At 28.5% G+C, this 23,830-nt stretch overlaps 1 protein-coding gene across 2 annotated transcripts in view; it reads right to left on the reverse strand.

Annotated features, from left to right (window-relative positions):
• The window catches only part of LOC100162885 (alpha-1,3-mannosyl-glycoprotein 4-beta-N-acetylglucosaminyltransferase B), a 45,675-nt gene extending 26,246 nt beyond the window's left edge, over positions 1 to 19,429 (reverse strand). For both annotated transcript variants that reach the window (XM_001943620.4, XM_003241692.3), the window contains exons 1-2: positions 18,859 to 19,429; positions 18,526 to 18,630 (exon numbers count right to left, since the gene is read on the reverse strand). In XM_001943620.4, the coding sequence (XP_001943655.2) occupies positions 18,526 to 18,622 (97 nt within the window). In that variant the 5' untranslated portion in view covers positions 18,623 to 18,630; positions 18,859 to 19,429. The remainder of the gene's footprint in view (positions 1 to 18,525; positions 18,631 to 18,858) is intronic.
• Between the last annotated feature and the right edge of the window lie 4,401 nt (positions 19,430 to 23,830).

A 23,830-nucleotide genomic window follows, 5' to 3' on the forward strand; every position in this document is an offset into this window, starting at 1 on the left:
TAATATTGTGCATGTAAGCTCTGTATGCAAACAGTTTTGAAACGTATATAATGGCACTGTACAAATACCATAATATCAATTTATATTTTCACAATCCCATATTCATATTTCTGATTTTTAGATTCTGAGCGGAGCGATGAATGTATTGATTTTACAATGATGTATGTTTTATTTATCATCACGATAATATGCGAATTATTTTGAGTTAGAAATTCATAAAAATTTTTCTTTTTAAATTTAAGATTTAAAAATTTAATACAAGATTTCTTATAAGTTTGTCTACCTTTATCAACAAAAAAATCTCTACCGGAAAGTCAAATTAAATTTTTAAAAGTTCATATTTTTACAACATTGGATATTCACTCGATTTATCATGTACCGATTTTGTTATTTTGTTGTAAAACAAAAACAAATAACTGTAAATACATAAAAATTTGACTGAATGTTTAAATTTTCATTTTCTATACCTACATCATAAAACTTTCGAAATATTTTGTTTTGTTTTGAGCTGTTTATGGACAATTTCAAATTTCAATTTTTTTAGTTTTTTTTTTTCTATAATTGTCAATATAATTTTATTCGTTGGCTAAAAATGCTTGAAAATTTAATATAAGGCTCCTGCTATATTGTTACACTAGCAGTTGAAAAATACATAAAATACATATGCACAATTTTTTTTTAAAGGCATTTGAAATTCAAATTTTGACAACATTTTTTAATCTTAAAATTTAATAATTATTTTGTAGTTAAAAATGTCGTAAATGTTCAACTTTTGTAGCTTAGGATTGAAAATTTAAAACAAGGTTCCACGTAAATAGGTTATATATAAATTACCTTGTTCACAATAATACCATTAAATATACTTAGCAATAGGTATCATACGCTGTCTGACCGTCTTCGCTCAGAATCGACAGAATCATTTTTCTTATACAACGATATTTTATCATTGAATTCGAATTTCACACCATCCATTACATTGACCCACTTTTTTCCTACTGTACAGTAGAGCGACATCCACTTGCCCACCTTTATAATCGTTCAATTAAAATAATATAATATTGAATAGTGTACATTTAAAACGGATGCCCTATAAATTATATGAATCGACTTGAAGTTTTTATTTTTTACCTTTATGATTATTGATTATCTTATCTCGCGTGTAGGTGTTCAAATATAATAGGTACCAAGTTAAAAACTTAAAAGCCATAAATTATTAATTACAAGAAAACTTTTTTGCAGTGAAAAACACGGTTGAAAGTCTTAATCAGACCTGTGTATGACGCATAGATTATATAGACGAATTAAAAATCACTTAAGGGAGGGTTTATTCACTAACTTAATTTATTTTTGTTTTGTTTGAAATAACAAAAAACTTTTTTATGTAGATTGTCCATATCGGTACTTTTAAGTTTTATTAGTTACCATATTATAACTTTCGTGGGAAACCTTGATCACAAAGCCACGCCATTACTTCTTTGGGGGACCACTTCCAAGTTCCAACCACGTGCCGTGTTCTCATACAATTACGGAGCTCCGTGGATTTATTTATCTATATGTGCCTATGTGCAGGCTAATGGACTAGAATAATTCAATACCTTAATAGTAAATAATTATAATTTAAAGTGAGTTCCGAGAAAGCCGACTCTAGCAGCAAAATAAAAATAAAAAACAATATATTTATAGAACGACGAAGGTATTAAGTCGTATTCCGTGACACAAGCTTTAATCTTTAAAATAATAATGTAATCTCATGAGCCATGAGTCACGAGGGAGTTGCTGAACTCGTACAGTCGTAGGTAATTGGTAAACACTGAACGGAGAATATTACTAAGCTAATAAAATAATAATAAAACGAAAATACTATCATCAAAATACAAGGAATAATGAAAAGTGAAAAATTTACTAGTGGTTAAAATGTACTTAAAAAAAAATTGTACGTTTTGCTCCGTAACATGGAAAAAGGTACTCTGTTAAAAAAACATTAATGTTCATTGTCTTGTCTAAAATCGGAATAATTTCATTATAGTACTTTAAAGTAGGTACATAATATATGAAGTAAGTATTTGTAACAAAAATCATATAACATTTTAATTTTGTACATCGATGTAAAGCGGTGGTACTATATTGAATTTCGTGAAATGTATTTTTTTACAAGTTATTTGGAACAGCAAATGGCTGAAGAAGTTATGTAGCACTATCAACTGCTATAAATATTGGAAATTTATCGTACGTTGTACTACCGAAAGGTCATATTTTTTCCACGGTAGTTTTCCAGAAAAACGTTGAAGACATTTAAGCCAGTATCGTTTTTTAGTCCAACTATATACCTACCTATATATACTACATTACTACATCGACTTGTTTTCGAGTAAATCAAGCTCTGTTTGATAATGTTTTTTAAATAAAATATTCATCAAGTCAATTTATAAACACTCATTCTTCAGTATGTATCTCTATCTCTCAGATAGGTATTCGAATACTGATAGGTTATAATATTTTTAATAATATTATGCTGTGTGGCTGCGTATTAAAAAAAAAAAAATTAAACCCAAAATTCAAAAAAAGTATAAATGAATGGAGATTATATTATTATGATGTATAAATAAAGTTCATAGATATTTAATTTACATTTTGACATCATGTCTATTATAAATCATACATTAGGTATATAAAACGGCGGTGGACGTATATAATATTATTATATTATTCGTCGACTGCTGTTTCTGTACGTTATACATTATATTGTTGCCCTTGACTAAAATAAAATACAATTATATCCATTTTAATTAATCTAGATTAAAACTTATACTTGTATGGTTTTTTTTTTTTTTTGCAAAGACAATACCAACAAAATCGTAATGCATAAATTATTATCGATTCAGGTATTAAATGTATGCAAGTACTTATGTAAAAAGTACGTCATAATATTATGTCTACAAACAAAATATAAATATCACTGCAGGGTCTCGTATTAACACAACTTGATGGACTTATGGTGACTGGTGAGGGGGGCGGGCTTGGCTCTTTCAATATTTTTTTTTCAAATACAGTTATTTATGTTGGATTGTACAAATAGTATTTTTAATTTATTTTGTTCTACGCGTATGCAATATATTAAAGTTTAGAGTTATTTTAAAGTCAATATGGTTATTATAATACGTAGTATATAACACTAAGAAGCAACCACTATAATAACTAAATCCTAATATTCTGAGGCAGAACCGTGTAATATTGTATTCGTAGCGTTGACTAAAATAATAAATATTAAATACTATATTAAACGGCTGAACAGTGAACATTGGGAATAATATTCAGGATTTTACAGGGCGATCAACAAATATCCCCCATTTTCCGTCAACAATGAATTTATTAAAATTTTCAAGTGTATACTTAAGGATCATATTTTTCAAATACTTTCATTTTTGATGCAATTTAAAAAATATCCTTTGGCGAAACACCTTCTTTTTATTGAAAATCGGTGAAATGATTACCTACGTAAATCGAAATTTAAACAGGTAATTTTCAAGATATTAACTTTAAGTACCAAAGATAATGGACAATTTTCAATTACAATAGATTTAGAAGTTATTGGAGCCATGGTGATTTTAAAATAAATAAGTAGGTACCAAATTAGTATTACATTTTTTCAATTTAATCATATTTATAACGATTGTCTAATAATAAGAAGTAATATACTAAAACATAATAATGTTGTATTAAATTATATTTTATATTTGTTGTAAACATAATATAGGATATATAAGGATTACGTTTAATAATTTAGAAACTGCTAGGTCGAATTTCAATTTAGAAACATCAAAATTATCAAACTAATTATTAACAATTCACAGTAAAAAGTTAAAAGGGTGATGGTTTTCATTTAAAAAAAACAAGTTTGTATCGTCACAAGATATAAAGTGTCCAAGTATTTGATAATAATAGATTTACAAGTATACTGAACAATTCCAAAAATCAAAATTTTTAAATAAACCATATCATAATATACCATTATTAATTGTGGTCGATATGATGATCCTATGATTATTATTTCAGTACTAATAATGGACTACAGAAGGTATAAAAATATAAAATATTCTGAAAATAAAAATTATAAAAATGAATTAAAATAAAAACGAATTATTAAAAATACTCCAGACAAATAAATTATAATAATTTATATTTATGTTATTAATTTAACAAAACAATAAATAAAAACTAATATAATAGCCAGTAACATACTTGGAAGTTTATTATGATGTTATAGAACTATGAGGAAATTATCCTAGCCAATTCATAAATAATATAATAAACGTATTTTTTTGTAAATAAAATGAACAAATTATTTAAAAACTCTCATTGGTTGAGTCCAAAAACAAAAACAAAGAAAGTTGAAAATTTTAATTACATCTCATTTTTAAAACGCGCACTATACAAAATCATGGGAACATTTTTTGTACTTTAATTTATGGATGATTAAGTTTACCACAGTTTTATTTTTTATACAACCATAAAGTTTTTTAGTAAAATTAATTAGCTTCAAATAAGTAGCAAAAATAATCAATTTTAGTCAAACCCTTAATAAATCGAGAGCTTAGCAATAATACAACTTTTCGTATTACTCGGATATAGGCGGATATATTCGGATCCCCTTATACTTAAGGTATTTTTTATTTAAATTTTCTCAATATTATGTATTATTTCTCATTAGGAATGAGTACTGGCAAAATTAATCAATATTATTAAGATTGAGGAAATGTTTAATTTAAGTGGTGGTTTTATCGTAATTGAAGGTATTACCGAATAAAATATCATCACATATAATTTATCTATAAATATTTTACATTTTTAGGCCTTATTTGTTTTTTTCATTTTTAATAATTTATACAACGTAAGTGGATATTATTTACGTTTATTTTAACTATCTCTTTGAGTTTTAAGTTTTAATTTTCTCTCGACAATAAAGGCAGCTGCACCTACTTATATTATTTTTGTGGTTACCTTTTATATATTATTATATTCATTAATAAATCAAAATGGTATTCATTTTGTGGTCCAAGATAATATGATAAACACGGATTAATTTTTCTCAAAATATTTCCACCCAATTCCTGCATCTAATCCATTCGAAATCGTGTCTATATATAATTCTCGTGGCTTAGGTCCGCGACTTGATTTTTTCCAACACTGATGCGGTCCGGTCGATAAAATATTTGTTATATTCTGCAGAAAAAGTCCTCGGAGACTAATAACATTCTATGTTTCAAGTGTATTACTATCCTTTTCTATAGTATACAGTATACAGTATACACTATAATATACCATACATTTATTTCATGCTACGGGACATATTATAATAGAGTAGTAAACATGTCGTTGGTAATTTGTTTCCTAAACATTTTCATTAAGTTTATTAGTTCGACCAAAGACATTTTAAGTTGTAACTATCTCAAACGTCTAAATGTTATCGTTGTCCGGGGCGTATTCATTTTGGTGTCTCATTTCGTATTGACATTGTCTATAACGAGTCGATATAAACGACACAGAAATACGGAATACTATTAATTGTGACTGTATTATTATTACATCTATAATCTATATAATACTGGTTTCAAACTGCGATATACGTTTTAATGAAAATATGCTAATATAGGTAGGTACAATGGGTTTGCGTTTTTTTATAATATTAAAATAAAACTGTCAAAATCCTAGACAAACCTACATAGTAAAGTTATGTCATAATGATTATTCTGATCTATAAAAAGAATAACATACGTATAGGTACGTGCGTGTGATTTATAGATACCCTGCAATATTATACCTCCCTAATTGGGTGATGCTACTCGAACCAGTAAAATCAATCTAATTTTGTAGAACCTAATGTTCTAATTCCACATATTAGATTGAATCTTAAACTTTACAAAGGACATTAAATGTAGTGTAATCATAAGCTTTTATTTTTTTCAAGTTATACCAAGCGAAATAAAATACTCTATAAACCGCTTTTATTCTATATAGGACATTACGGGTAACTCCATTATTCTATTGGTTCAGTTTTTGAAGCAAAAAAAATGCTTCAATCTTAAACATTGACTATGGTTTTTAGTAGAAAATGTTATTAATTTTGTACCTACTTTAGGAGTTGGTTCAAAATTAGAAAAATTAATAAATTTAGTAGTTGTATACTTTGTTTTAATTATCAAGAAAAACTAACAAAATATAATATTGTAATCATAAAGCTTTAAAAGTCTCTCTTGATTTTGTCTACCTGTAGGGGTGGCATAAAATCAGACACGATTTATTGACAGTATTTATTCTTACGCATTAACACAAATACACCAGAACAAATTAAAAAAATTGCTGGGTTAAAAAGATTGATAATGTAATGCAATAATCCTCATAATCTTTTTTTATAGAAATTTAAGAATATTAGTATATTAAGATACAAAGGCACAGTTTTTTTTAAATATTTAATGTTCAAAATTCAAATTTTGACAAATTTATCAAAATTACGAAAATTTGTAAATATTTTTATGGTTAAAAACCTATGTACAAGGTGTTCAATTTTTATAGCTAAGGATTAAATTTATTACACAAAGTTTCACATAAATAGTTCATACTGCAAAAAAAATCTAAAAAAATGTATAAACACAGTATTTCTTATAGACATTTTAAGTTTAAATTGGGAAAAGTTTGGACAAATTTAGATATTTAAATGGAGAGTAGGTAACGATAATATTAGTTGTTTTTTTTGTAATTTCAAAATATTATTTGTCGGTACTTAAAACACTTAATCTATATTATTATATTGTATATACACACACATAAAATATGATTTTTTTTTATATCAAATTTAATTTTTCAACAGTTTGTTTAAGTACTTTTTTAATTGTATTATCTTATTTGTTACAGTGCAATATTGGAATACTCACATCATATTTCCATTTATGTGAGTCTTGTATATTATATTGAATAGCATTTTAAAACAACTTGAATAACTGATAAAAATATCATGTAATGATTTTACTAATTAGGAAATTATTATTTGATTATTTAGTTGAATACGGGATAATAATATGATCGTTGATTTATGTATACACAAAATAGTTCTGTTAGATATAAAGAAATAGTATATTGGCCGAATATCTGGTACATTTTTAAATCGCGTAATTTATAGACATCTTACTGTACCTATTATACATTTTTTATTACTGCTATGGTTATTATCAGGGTTCATGGCTTATAGCACTAATAATAATTATTTGCAGCACGCGTTATGACGTATTATGAACAATTTGAGAGTATAAGGCCCCTAAGTGCTTTAGTCGATGTTATCACGTACGGCAAGTATAGTAACACTTGATGATGCTCGATAGTCAATTGTACGGAATTATCAAACCATTGGCTTATCATTGATTAGTTTGTTTTCTCCAGTTTTACCGAATTTATTGAAACCTGGACGGTTGATCCACTTAATGGAAAATGTTTACTAAAACGTTCGCAACGAAACACTTATCGATGTTTGTATTGGTTTCTATTATACAGGTATAGTTTCTGTTAATAATTTCTGATATTATTTATTCCCAATGTTTCAATGTATACCTATAACTGCAATACATATTTGTCATAATTTTGCTGAAGTTAAATAATTGCTTTTGTATAATATGTCTTTAGATTTTGTGTTACATCGCATTTTGTGTTATAGTTTAATTTGATTTCGCAGTTTACAAAAATAAAATTCATTATATGAATCAAATAAAACATTTTTGGTGCACCAAATTCATCAAACTAATGAATAACGATATTATGTTGAGCTTTATCTTTGGATATGTTAAAAAGAAAAAAACCTACCTACAAAATAATATGTAAGACCTGAATAAATAAAAATTATTAAAATCACAGTACTAACGAAAATGAACACTAACTTATTGTTGCTATCACAAGACAGTAAACGTAAACTAAATTATTTCTATTAAAAGTCATGACAATCTACATGGCTACACGCCGCTTGTACCGGCTACACATCCGATTATTGATACCTACTTGTTAGCGTCTATAAGACATAAAAATAATTTTAATAGAAGGTACGATATCTACTTATATTAAAGATTATTACCGGGATAATTTCATCTACAAGATTATCCAAACTCGTCAATGAAATTTTATAGCCCACCGAAAAGTGGCGAATCCATAATTTTTATTTCACATGTGAATAATATTAATATGTGATAAGGGCTTTTGAATTAAATAGCAATTAATAGTAAGATAGTTATAAAATAGAAGAAAAAATACCAAAATCTTAAATGTGTAAATATATGCTCTAAGAACTTTTGATAATATTTACATTGAATTCCTTTTAATATAAAACGGATTAATATTTTAGTATAGCTTAATGTGCTATATTAATTCATGTACAATGTACCTACTATAAATAAACATGCAAATGCCATAAGTCTCAAACTATATTTATTATATTATTGCTTAATGTACACACAAGACACAACCATGGTTGTTAAATAATACTATAGTGACCTATAGCCTATGTAATGTACCGGTGTAGGTATAATATAATGTAGACTATTTATTCATTTATTGATCTATTCTTGTTGTACTTTTCATATTAAATTTATTTGCGTTTATTTATTTTTGTTTTTTTTAATTGTGGTCGAAAATGACTCAATTTTTTTTTCTCGAAAATATCAAAAATATTATAAAACTTATTAAGTTATACTTACCTATCTAAATATTACTCCATCATCACCGATAAGAAGTTATCTTCAGTGGTGAGATGGGCCATACAACCATATTATATATATAATAATTTATTCACTTAATTGTAATTTTCTTAGGCCAATAAATATTATTATTATTATTATACCTATACCTATAATAACTTATTTTAACATTACACGAAGTTATAATAAACGGGGAAGCGAGTTGAAGGATTTTAAAATTCCCAAGAGTAACATGCATTATTATTTTTATTATTTAGTGTTTCCATTACCTATTTTACAAATACCTATTAGACATTTCATTTAAAATTTAAATACTTTTCATAAACCGATAGAAATCAATTTCAAAATATTTTGTTTTTGAATATTAAAATATTAAGATAACCAGTTCAGGGTATAATAAAAAAATAATTAAAATAATATATTTATTTAGACCTTATTACGAATTGAAGTAGGTATGTCAAATAATTAGTGTTGAGAAATATCTATATATTTTAGCAGCTTTTACCGACTAATACCAATTGCAGGCTGTAAGCACTAGGACACTTAGGTGCCTGAAATTGTCAAGTTATATACCGTCGTATAAAGTACATTTTAGTTGTATATTTTTAAAAATATTATTCTAAGTAGGTCCCTACATGGTGTTTACATATGTTTTACTGTAGAGAATTGTTATTTTTTTTTAACTGGGGACATGAATAATAATAATTGAGCTATAATAATCATCATCGCCTTAAGAGTTTATAACCGTTGGCCGTAGGTCCTATGTCTTATCATCATAAGCCAGTTTTGTTGAATATATTTAGGTAGGTATTTAGATGGTAATCCAAATCGAAATTGAAATAAAAATTAAATTTGAAGATGTCCATTTGTACACATATTCTGGTCATAAATTGTATATATACTAATATTTAATTAATAAATGTATATTCTCATTATTGGTGTCATACAGTCGATTTATGATTTTGCCTATCACGCACAAAAAAAAAATGTATTAATTTGATATTATATATTATAATATATAATATGAATATATAATTTCTGTTTTGGAAATGAGAGAAACGTAAAAAGTATAATAATTAGTAAAATAAATTTAAAAAAAAATATTTATATTTATGTAGCCATCCATAAACTTCAATTCATATTGACATAAAATAAATTGGAAATTAAAAGAGAAATAACAACATTTTTGTTTAAAAGTATAATACATAATATATTATTATCATACCAACATTTTATTACATTTTATAATTACATTTTACTTGAATCAAAAATTAATTAAATTATTCATTACCAAAGTTTGTTTTTCTTTAAATAAAAATAGTTCGAAAATCATCTCCTCTTTTCACACTTGCAATTGTATACTTAATTTCATTGGTTGTTATTTAGATTAAATATTAACAGTATTTAATTGATTACGTAGGTATGCTTTAATATCCCGTTCCAAGACAAATTTACTAAGCCAACTTGTCAGGAAGACGCGTGGGTACATTTCTAGAACGGAAAATTAGTTTTCCTATCCATTGAGCAACTAAATTAAATTCAAATTGGACAAAACCATCACCAAACTAGCAATCCGTTAAGTCAACTTAAGATATATTGAATCCCATTCAACCAAAATTAATTTATTTTAAACCAAGTCCAAAATGTGTTCAACCAATTGGGCACACGTTTTATTTATGTGACCATAAAGTTAGGTACTGAAGTTTTAATTCCATACAAATGTGTAATGAATATAATATTCACTGTGCTTATAAAAATGTGTTAAAATCAGATTTTATTTATGTCACGTTATGAAGCGTACAGTTATGAGTGGACCATAAAGAGGATACGTGTTAAATTTGGAAAAAATTGGATAAACTGGATTTAGTACAATATTTACACATTACAGATTTCATATTTGTACTTAATCAAAAAATGCTTTCAAATATAAACAAATGTCCATGTGATTCAAACACGCATTAGTGTAAAATGCTTTATATCATTGAGGCAGATGATAATTCCATCGGTTTTACAAATCGTTATATTGGACGCACAATATTATTGATTTTGTTTTGTAATATAAAATTGTTTCAAAAAAGTTTTACTGAAAATTTAATTGTGTTTGTCCTTATTATTGAAAACTTCTAAAGATGTGATGCAATTATTATCTTGATAGAACATAATTAACATCAAATGTTTAATCAAACTTTTAGAAAACTCCGAAATACTTGAAAAATATGTGCTGAGATTTTCAAACATACACAAAATAATTATTTCATAAATAACTAACCAGAAAACATAAAAATTAAAATAAATAATTTTAAAAAAGATTTCCTTGCTCTTTGTATAATTTTCATTAATTTGATACTAAATTAAAATAAGTTAAATAATTGAACATAATTACAATGATTATATTTTATATAAACTCAAGTTCAATCAATTATTGAAACATTTAACTTATAAGTCAGCGAATAATTATAATAAATAAATAAACAAATAAATAAATAAAATAACATGTGAGCTAATGCATTAAATATTTTAATAAAATACCTTTAAAATTATTTTTCATTTATTTCAACATAAAAATAATAAAATGATTTATGTTTCACCACAAAATTCTGCGTGATAGTTATGTAAATAGTACAAAAAGCTTCTGAACAGAAAATAACAGAGTTAAAATTAATTATATTATGTAGGTTAACGAAAATCAGTTTAAATATTGAATTTGCAAGGTGGTAAAATCATGCTTTTCAATAATTGTCAAATCAAAAATGTAAAAAAGGTTTAATCAATAGACGCACTATAATATATATGTTATATAATATAATTACGGTAAATAACGATGGTGGTCCAATCGTGATTAAATTCATCGTGAACAAAAGCAAGGAACAGTGCTTTTTTAAAATATGATAATGAAAGTATTTTTCAAGTTTTTTTTTGTTATAGTCTTATTTATATGTAGGTACCTACTATAATAGGTTTTTTTGAATTTCACGTAACACAAATAACGGTGTTCACGAAAAGTTATCAATTCAAAATAAAGGTATGCTAGATATGTATATTAGTTTTCAGAAAACTAGATTTTAACTTTGAATCGAAGATTTTATACAGGGTTATTTTACTTACGTGTTTAAAATTAAAAACATAAATACTTACTACCTATCAATAATCATATTTTATGATTATATTCAAATATACCCCCACACAAGGGAGGTTATTATAGGTATCAATTTAACCCATGCTTGCATACTGGATATACTCTATAATATGTCCATTGTAAATTAAGTTAATATTTTTTTAACGTTAAATTTAACCGTTGACTTGCTTATCAAAAAATATTATAATTAATTAAAACTTAAAAAAAATTAAAATAAAAAAAGCAGGTAAGTGGATGACATTCTGCTATACAGTCACTGTAATGGATGGTATTAAAGATGAGATAATATCATTGTATACGAAAAACGAGTGAAAACGGTTTGTCTAGGGTATTGTATATATTATATTTATATTGTTATTACTTATTATTATTATACGGTAGCCGGACAGCCGGTAAGATTAAAAAATTTTATAAAATTACAAAAAAAAATAACTAAAATCGTTATACTTGGTTATTTAATATCTAATTTCGTCCAAATTTGATCGTAAAATAAATATAAAAACTGTGTTTATGTCTATTTTCAGGTGTTTTGGTTAAAGAATCAACTGCTTACGTGGAACCTTGTTTAAAATGTTCAATCCATACATTTTTAACTACAAAATTATTTTTAATTTTCCAATTTCATAAATGTTGTCAGAAATCGAACTTTAAATGCTTATAAAAAAATTGTGACTGTATTTTTAATTCATTTCAACCATATTTGTAAGAATATATTAGGAGCCTTGTATTCAAATTTTAAGCTTATTGGCTCAACGAATAAAATTTTATTGACTTTTACAGAAAAAGAACTAAATAAATTGGAAACTGATAATGTCCGTAAACAGCTCAAGATAAATCAAAAATATTTTGAAAACTTAATCGTGTATAGAATATGCTAATATAAACATTCAGTGAAAATCGAATATATCTACGGTAGTTTTTTTTAGAGTAAGACCAAAACCCAAAATCAATTTTATCGAAAACCGATTTTGCGAAAAATTATAGTTTTTTGTTTTATTTTTCCCTGCACTTATGAAAGCTGTTGAGAATTTAAAATTTTTATCTCATCCTAAATGCACCAATTAGATTCATAGATTCACTTTCCCCATCCAACAAGATACTGTTGAAGAAAATCGTAGCATTTTTACTGCCTAAAATGGTGCAGACACAAATTAAAAAAAATATAAAAAACACATCATTGTAAAATCAATATACATTCTTGAATAATTGTTTTTACTTTTTTGGATGATTATTGACTAGTATATTAATATATAATATAATGCGATATATTATATTATATATAATAAAATCATCCTAATTAACTCGTAGTGAATCGCGGAAAAAACAACATGGAAAAAACGTCAAAAATGTATTTTCGAAATCAACATGTATGTATACATAGGGTCAATATATTATTATATAATTACGATATAATTTATTTTTTATAAAAATATTTTTCTCTGCACATTTTTCCAGTAAACAGTTTAACATTCGCTCGTAAGTAGACTGGGTTTTTTTTAGTGAGAAAGCAATGAACGGCAGTAACAAAAATACCATTAATGATTAATTTGTATTCTTATTGCATAAAGCTGCATAAAACCTTTAGGTGACAGAGCAAAATTACCGTTTATATACCATTCATTAGACTTGAAAAATAACTAAACTATCTTCGTCACCAAAAGTAATCTTTTATTATCCGGATTTCCAGTTGTACACCACTCTACCTCTATATTAGTTCCACTAACTCGATGTTTCGTTTTTCTTCGATTACGCATTATTCGTTTCATTATAGGCTCAAGTGGAACTCTAGCTTTTGATTGTGACATTTTCGGCATATATTTCCGCTAGATTAGTTTTAGTTTATTTTGCAGTTTGTTTTGCGCCTGACAACTACTAATTACTATACAGCAGAGCGAGTTATATACTAAGATTTTTATTCTAAAAATTTCTTTCTAATCATATTTTATGCTATATTTGAATAGAGTTTAAAAAAATGTATTTACCTCGTGTTCATCTGCTACCTATATGACTAAGTCCGTGTACATTTCAATGAACGTTCTTTTGTATATCTACACGTTAATCGTTTACGTCCTTGATGTTTCATTATATATGTATATCCTCTACAACAAATTTTGTTCCCACCTTTGTTGGACTTAATAAATTCCATGTTTTACAAAAAAATTACAGTTGTATATCACGTATTCACGTCGAAATGTAACTGACACAAAATGTATGGATGTTTAAGTTTATATCGATAATCCTACCACCGTTATTCAAAGTAACACATTTTTTAACCTATATTATAGCCAATACTCAATAGGATTTTACGTATATTTTTGTGTATATACCTATATATATCCTATCTATGACAGTTATTTAGTACGGGTTAGATAAGACGGCTCGGCCTGTAATTATTGTTGTTACCTATAGTATAATAATAATACTATATAGGTACTTTATTACTTATTATAACTTATAACTTTGTCGTTTTTTTCCTTGAAGTTTTTTTCCGTGTCGTTTTTTACCGATTACCGAATATTTGTATATATTGTCTGACGGAATAAAAATATCTGAATAAACAGGAATTTAAAAACATATGTAGGTAGGTACTTACCTACCTATATAAATATAATAATGTAATATATCATGTCAGCATAGAATATACATATACGTTTTGTAATAGCATGTTTTGAATTAATCCACAAACACGCAATTTAATTTTAATTTAATGCTAGGCAATAGATGTGCACATTATTCGTTTGTATCGATTATTTTATCCTCACTGCTCCGTATAGTGAGTAGGTCCCAGGTACACATTATTATGACGCGGTCACGTTTATCTGTTTCTCGGACGAAAGGCTCGCGCACAAACACTGCTGCACACAACGAGGCGCAAATCAATGGGGCTAAAGCAGGGATTTAGACCCATCACCCCTTTGAATATGTTATATATTATGTATTTATTTATATAATAAATAGTTCATACGTCTTAAGATCAATACATTTAATAAAAAAAGCGGGCAAGTGGATGTCGCTCTGCTGTACAATACAATTACAAATGCAGTGTCACTGTATAATGGATTGTATTAAATTTGAAATCAATGATATCATATTATCATTGGATACGAAAAACGATTCTGAGCGGAGACGGTTCGTCGCAGTCTGGATATTTTATAATGTTATTATTTATTATAGTTTGTAAGTTAAATTAATATTATAAAATACGACAAAATAACTAAACTCGTAATTTTAGGTTCTGAGCGGAGCATTTATACAATGGTGTATATTTTTTTTTTATCTCGTATACAAAATTTCTACCATAGGAGTACTTCGATTTCAACATATAGTACCTTATCTTTTATCAAATTGGATCAAGATGGTATTTTAAGGAAAAATTTTTCAATTTTCTCAAGAGTTTAATGCCACAGGAAAAACTTCAGACAAATTACGAAAAACCGATAAAAATGGGATTTTAATTTCTAACGCTTTGTGTATCACCGGAGCAATGAATAAAAAATGATAATATTATTATAATATTAATTCAGCTAACAGGCTATATAATAAATAATAACAATATAACAAATTCAGACTGACAGAACGTCTCCGCTCAGAATCGTTTTTCTTATACAATGATGTTATATTATTGAATTCAAGTTGAATACAATATATTATTACATTGACCCACTTGTAAGTTGTAGCCTACTGTACAGCAGAGCGACATCCAACTACCTGTTTTTTATTTTTATTTTTATTCGTTTCTATGGTGATACACAAAGCGTTTAAAATTAAAATCCCGTTTTTAGCGGTTTTTCGTAATTTGTCGGTGGTTTTTTCTTGTGGCATTAAATAACTATTGAGAAAATCGAAAAATGATCTCTTTAAAGTACCATCTTGATCCAATTTGTTAAAAGATAAGATATGTATTATATTAAATATAAAATATATACGATATTGAATTAAATCAAAGCATTCCTTCTGGTAAACATTTTATATACAGGATAAAAAAAAAAAAAATAAACCTCTCTGTAAAGCCACTATAGATACCTCGCTCCGCTCAGAATCTAAAAACAAATTTAATATTTTTATAAAATCGTATCTATAAATTATAAAATAGAAATATAAAATAAACATTAAATTATATCTAAATGTATTATAATATGTAGTAAAATTATGGTTATATATTTTCTGAAAATAATTGGGCCCCCATTTCAGATTTATAGATCACCGCCAGCATATACAACACACACTTACGCCCTTACATTATTAGATGTTATATGGGATTGGATCGAAGTAAATTTACAAATCAAGACGGCATGTCAGTCACAGACATATGTCCCTCACTGTGACATGTGAAACGTACAATTTTTGGGGTTGCCGGTGGCTTCGCTCTCTTCCTGCTTTCGTATCAAAAATTACTATTTGTTAGACCTTAGATTACATCGAAAATTTTAAAAACTATTTTGCTTCTGATTACGAAATTTATTATAAATACGAAAAACCAAAAACAAATTATAAGAAATCAAATTTAATTTTTATAAATTTAATGTTGTAGTTACGAATACTAATTTAAATTATATTTTATTAAAAACATTTTTTTCAAACCCAAAAAATTTTTTTTTAAAAATTTAGTGCAATTTTTTAATTTTATTGATTAAATTGATCATTCCGTATATATTAGGTATTTTTTTTTATGAAATAATGGTAAAAACGTATCGTGGAAAAAAAATGTTATGAGCTTTAAAGCTATAAATAAATGTTTTTAAAAAAAATACTACAGCAGTAATACGTAGTAGACGTCAACCCTATCAATGTCAAACCATATTTTATTTTATTATCAAACATTTCTATACCATTATATTTTATTTATATTAAAAATGAATTTCCATCAACTCATTTCTCACAGATTGGGATACTAATTTATTAAAAGCATTGATTTTTTTTTTTTGTTCTCTAAACCACTGGTTTTTTTTTTTAGTAATTTTTTGTATACATTAAATTTGTGTACGAATTTACCTTGCTGTTATTTGTGTGTATTTACGTGACTACAACCATATCATAGTATAATATGGTACAAAACCATACAAAACCAATATTATGAGATATACTACACTTAAACCATTCTAATAAAATTGGTCTGTAAGAACATAAATAAATAAATTAGTAATTTTTGAGAGGTAATAATATCATGATGAATAGATCACTATTCATGATTAATAGATCACTATTCATCATGATTCATGATTCATTATTAGGTATATCAATACCTAATAATGTGTAAAAAAATAAATACCAACAAATTAAACTTGTTTGGAAGTATTTGTGTAGGCATATACGATAAGGCTCGTTAGAGAAAAAACGAAAACACAATGACCGTTCTGTATAGTAATGATAGATATTTGTTTTACAATACACTATTGCAGTGCTCTGAAAATACACGCAATAACTGTACGAAAATTTCTGTCAAGGAATTTCAAACATATTTAATTCATCAATATTTCGCACGTGCGCCACATAGGTATAAGGTACCAACATAAACGGTATACGTGTTATAGTATGTACCTACCTCGATCCCGTAGGTATGGTATAAACCAGGTGCCGGTACCTTATTGACAACTTTTTCGTACGGTACAGACCATATGTGTAATGGGGACCTTATACCGTGGATAGAATAATTTATTATAACAATGCTTATCGTTTTGTAACACGAAAAAACCATTAAACATAAATATATTATCAATTATAATATTATTATGTTGTATATACGAATCCCAAAACGCAAATTCATTTTTACTTTTTAGACACGCAAAGCGCGTCATAAGTCATACATCATCATATATTATAATATTATTTGTCAAAAGAAAATATTTCGTTAATGATATCACCTCTTTTTTTATAACCACAAATTTATTTTTCAAATGTTGATAAAACGTTGTATAAACACGTCGGTTTAGCGATAAACGTAAATTACAATGATATAAAATAATTTCACTCTTAACACCAATTTGTTGAAATGAAGAGAGGGGCTAGCCAAACGTGGTTATAAAATAGGTGACAACCTAGGGCAGCAGTTTTTTTTTTTGGAAGACAGTATAATATATTTGATTGTGACGAGTTATTTATAATACGTTACGAATAAAATCGTAATATCGTGTCAATGCTATAAGTTGCAACACGTGGGAATCATAATAAATCATTATTATACATTATGTATAATATTATATAGTTTTACCGTATAATCAGTACAGTACCTATATCTATAAGCAGGATGATTCTTGTTCACAACTTTATATTTATATAGAGGGTATGTTTAGGTTAGACTAGTGGCGGATTTTCAAAACAAAAATTTTTGGGGGGGGGGTCCTTAAAAATAATATTTATTTTAAATGTATTATTTTTATTTTTATAAAATTAATTAATTAATCATACATGTATACATTACTGTCTGGAGGGGGTCCAGACCTCCTAAATCCGCCACTGGGTTAGACAGTCAGAGGAAGGTATAGCGAGTGTTCTTCAATAGAATAATCACTCCATATATTACAAATATAACAACATACGTTCTACTATTATTACGATACGACCCGGCCGCGGTTTAAGCTGGTGTAAGACGCATATGATTGGTAATAATATTTAGATAGGTAATTATCAAAATTATTTTACGAATGAATAATTATTCACCCGACTTGGAGATGAACACGACCGTGATGCATGACGCGAACGTTATGAATAGCAATAACAAATGACGGGACCTGGGCTGTTGTAACGTCCACCCCATCGGAACACCTGTAACACACGCACACGTATGCGATGGGTAATTACATTTTAATATAATATATTATATCTATACGTTACATACATTTTAAATATTTATATAACATTATATATATATATATATATTGATTCGTTTACGACGGTCCAATCGAATACTAGATCCAAACGTTTTATATTTAATATATAATAATATAATATTGTATTAAATACGTGGAGAATAATCGTATTAGATTCACCTACCGATAGTAATAAAAACAGCACGTGCCGAGTAAGTGAAACGCACGTGTCTTCGTATTTGTGTACAGGTACTGCCTCGTTAAACTTTCGAATTCGCCGGCTTATCGGAAGACGGAATGATCATGATATTATTTTAAATCTGCAGTAATATGTGTGGCATGTATTGTGATCCGATTGCACACGCACGCACACAACCGCCTTTCGTCGATAGGTAAGTCGTCGTCGGTGGCCTTATACGTACAACGACTTGCACGGGTACAACAACGGCGACCAGGTAATTGGTAATAATGTCATCTAATTACCGTTTCGTTTCGATTGGTGCTGTTACCGGTCCGGGGATGTCTCCGGTCTCGTCGACGTCAGTGCCGACGGTGGCAAACCTTGGCGTGCGTGCGTGTTTCTGATCTCCGAAATCTATCAACCCCCCCGGCCAGACAACTGGTGTATCACGTAGCGTGTACACCGGCAGTACGTACCATAATGTACGACTCTTGACGAGCGCGTTTCGGGGCCAAAGTCCGCGCGACCGACGACCGTTGGCGATGCAAAGCCGACCGAAACTGAGGTGTAGTGTAGCCTCTTGGCGTGCACCCGCTGCCGTCGCCGCCGCCGATGCCGCCACCGCGCCGCCGCGCTACATGACTTCCGTCCCCGAACCTGCGGTGTTTATGATATTATTATACGTACTCCAATATTATATATGTACAACAGCCCAGTGCAGTGTGTGTACATGACGCGACGTCATCTGGCCAAACTTAAAGCGTACGGATATTGTATTGTAATTATTATATTACCGCTCAACCGCGAGATCGAATGCGGTTCTATATACAGCTATGTATAATGTTTCCGGAACGACGACGGAAAAGATCGCATGATGGCGACGACATTGATTCGCGATATCCTGTTTGCAATATTTATTTTTGCACAATATTATCTAACATTCCATAAAAACGTCAAAAAACTCAATAACCAAAAGTTTGGAAAGGCGTACCTTTGCTTGTTTTGTCGTCAGCGCTCCGTCACCTCCGTATAGCCGGGCTCGCACAAGCATACAAGCACCACAAGCTTACCGCTTATATAATATATATATACCTATATATTTATAAATATATATCGGGTGTCTCATCTCGTATTTGTCCTCGTACACCCCCGCTTGTAATCATGACATATACCGGTATCACGGTATAGAAGATAACCGTGCCGGTATTCGACGCCACTGCGCGCATCCTGCCTATAATATTATTGCCTTAAAACGCACGCATACATAGTATACTGCACAACTACATGCCTTCATAGTATACTGCATATTATATTATGATTAGTGGAAGTATATATTAATAATAGTATTTTAATTCTGAGTTAAGGTACCTATAAGCCAAAAATAATGTATTATTAATACTTATTGCGTTGACCTATGCAATAGTAAAGTATATTTAATTTCTAAAATCATATTTCAAAACTACAGAACAGGGAAAAGTACTCGACGCGGAAACACACGGTGAAACATTCTGTATATATAAATATATATAAGTGTATGCATTTAACGAGCACGCGATATATATAGGTACCACCGCTGCCACCGCTTATCTTACCATTGTAAGTCCGAGGTAGACCGATCGACTGACTGTGACTGGCTCGCGTGAAAAGCGCCCTGTATAATATATACGATTTTCTCGCTCGAACCCACGACGACGGCGTATACACACGAAACGGCTTAAACGGTCGTCACGCAAAGGATTTATAACAACCCACGACCGTCCGCCCGCCCGCCCATCCCACCGACCGTGTATATTATATACGTGTGAGTATTGTTACGGGTCCGATTTTTTTTTTCTGTTGTTTTGTTTCTCCTATATGCAAATGTCAAGTGGTTACAAAATGGCGACGTGAAAAGGAATTATATTATATTGTAAACGCGCCGCCGCGAGTGCTGCCACCGACACCGCCACCACCGCGGCCGCCGCCGAATCGATTTCACTCGTTATTGCTGTACTACCGCGCGTTATGAAACATCGAATTCTTTTTTCGCACACAATCGAATCGCATTAATTATGGGTAATACGAACGAAATATCGTAAAAAGAAAAAAATATGGAGTGTCTGATTTTGGATATATTTTTCGTTCACTTTCGACGACGACGGCGACGACGTTTACCAATATGCTTCCTATACAAAACAGTACACAACTTGAAACGTGCAGGGGTGCAACTATTGTAGCACACTGCAATGATGCATACTACTTGCAACTAATAACCATGTGTGCATATTTTGGAATATCATCTAATCAAAATTTGATCAATTGTTTGCACGCACAGGTTAAGGACTGAAAGCAACTGAAACCAAAAGAATCTGTTTCTGAAGCAAATTTAAGAACTAAAAGCTATGTTGGAACCCATATTTTGAAACTCTTAAAAGCGGAACCAGAACCCAAATCGATTCAAATTTAACGATTAATTTTTTTGATTTGTTTTTAGGTTTTATCAATGCATACTATTCATAAAAAATAAAAAATAAATAGAAACCTATTTTTCCGTATCTTAAATACCACAAACAAATATACAATTGTCAGCACTCGACGTCTCTGCAATTTATGTTCATGAAGTAATAAATAATAGTTAACTTAACGTCAAACAAATCGGCATAAGTAACCGACAAAATTATCTAATAGCGATAAGCGATGACAAAAATGGTCGTTATATAGAATATTGCAGGAGCAGTAAAACAATGAACTTATTCGTAAATTATAAATTATAGTAGTTGTTACAAAGGTGGAAAAATAATTTGAAATTTATTTCGTTAGTACCTAAATGAAGAATTTAAACTGTTTATTTAACGTTAAGTTATCAAAACAAAATTGTTTTTCTACTAGAAATGTTTTTCCAAAAAACAAATTTTTTACATAATTATTAATAATAATTGAAGGTTAATTTTGGGACAGTTTAACATCCCGAAATACTTAATCGGAACACCTGGACGCGTCCTCAGTACACTCCTGGTTAAATTGAGACTTATGGTAACCCTAGGTTACCAGCTCACTATTTATTGTTAAACAAATCCAATTAATTATAAAAATATAAATTCTTGTGTCTCATATAAACTCAACAAATGTTTTTGTAAGCATGTTTTTGTAAAAGAAAATAATGGTTTTCATATAATATTATGCCAAAAATTTTAAAAATACCTATTAGAATTTACAATTCATTCAGATCATATTTTGGAATTTTGGGAAAACTGTATCTTCATGCATATTGAAAAATAGGTTAATCTGATATAATCCTCTTAATAATGGTAATATTCATACATGTGTTCCATTTCACACCACTTGGCACTTCAATTACAATGATAAATATACTTAATTTTAGATTCTGAGCGATGCGATGAATGTACTGATTTTCAATGATGTGTGTTTTATTTACTTTTTTTTGTGTGTCTGTGTACACGATAAGTAGTCGGAATAATGCTTCGATTTTCAACTTCAGTCATCTTTTTTGATGGGAAAGTGAATCTAGTTGGTGCATAATTGGAAAGATCAAAATTTGAAATTCTCAGTAATTTTAAAAAGCACTGAGAAAAAATAAAAAAAAAATGAAAACGTAAAACCAGGAATTTTTACGCAAAATTGGTTTTCGACATATCGATATTAGTTTTTGGTGCAACATTAAAACAAATTACCGTAAATATATGACATTTTCAGTGGTTGTTTATATTAGCATTTTCTATACACAATAAGATTTTCAAAATATCTTGATTTGTTTTGAACTGTATACGGACATTTTAAATTTCCAATTTTTTTGGTTTTTTTTTTCTATGAATGTCAATAAAATTTTATTTGTTGGGTAAAAAATCTTGAATATGTAATATAAGGCTCTTAAAATATTGTTACAATGACATTTGAAAAATATTAAAAATCCAGTCATATTTTTTTATAAGTATCTTAAGTTCAAATCTTGATAAAAAGCGTTAAAATCACAATAATGTACAAATTATTTTGGGTTAGAAATTTATAAACATTTTTATTTTAAAATCTTAGATTTGAAAATGTTATACAAGATTGTCATATGATTTATCAAAAAAAAATGTCTACAAGAAAGTAAAATTTAATTTTTATGAGCGTTTAAATATTTTTACAAGATTCACTCGATTTATCATGTAGTGATTTTGTTATTTTATTGTAATTCAAAAACGAATAACTGTAAATATATGAAAATTTCATTGAATGTTTATATTCTTATTTTCGCCTTGTGCCCTCACCCCCTTAACGGGCGCCCGGCTAGTTTCTACAGCATATTATAGAATTGAATGAATAGTATAATACAACTATACATGAGGCACAGCGTTCACTGCTTCCCTATACCTTGACAGTTTACATGACTGATTTCAATATGATATATTATGTTTCGGCAATAACTTTTTGAACGCGTCCCTCTTCGAAATTCACACTACGGTAACGTTCTTTGTACGTCTACAACCACGATAAGCTCTGCGTATACGTTTTCCATCGATACTATAATTGTACTCGGTATATTTGTGGTGTACAGGTAACCACGATATTTCCTATTGGTCATCATTCATCATTCTTGCGACAATGGTCGTCATCGCCCTATTTGCGACGATTTTCGATCGTTTCGTCGTCGTCGAGTGTGTCTACATTTGTGCAGTGCAACAACATTTCGGACTCAAATTTAAATTTATAAGTTATAACCAATAATTTTCGCGATGATGTCCACCAGTCAATAAAAGTATAGCCTTATAGGTACCTATATAATATAGGGATATGCATTACAATCACGAAACTCAGGCGAAACGAATATTTACGTGGCTCCAAATCAGACCCTGCCGAACCACCACTTTAATCTCGGGGAATTATACACCGATTGGTAGATAGGATTTAAAACTGTCACATAATATTATATTATTCACATTTTAATGATATATCATATATCATAATTTATATAATGTGACAATAACTCCAACAC

The sequence above is a fragment of the Acyrthosiphon pisum genome, chromosome A2 (assembly GCF_005508785.2).
Source record: "Acyrthosiphon pisum isolate AL4f chromosome A2, pea_aphid_22Mar2018_4r6ur, whole genome shotgun sequence".
NCBI classification, from domain to species: domain Eukaryota; kingdom Metazoa; phylum Arthropoda; class Insecta; order Hemiptera; family Aphididae; genus Acyrthosiphon; species Acyrthosiphon pisum.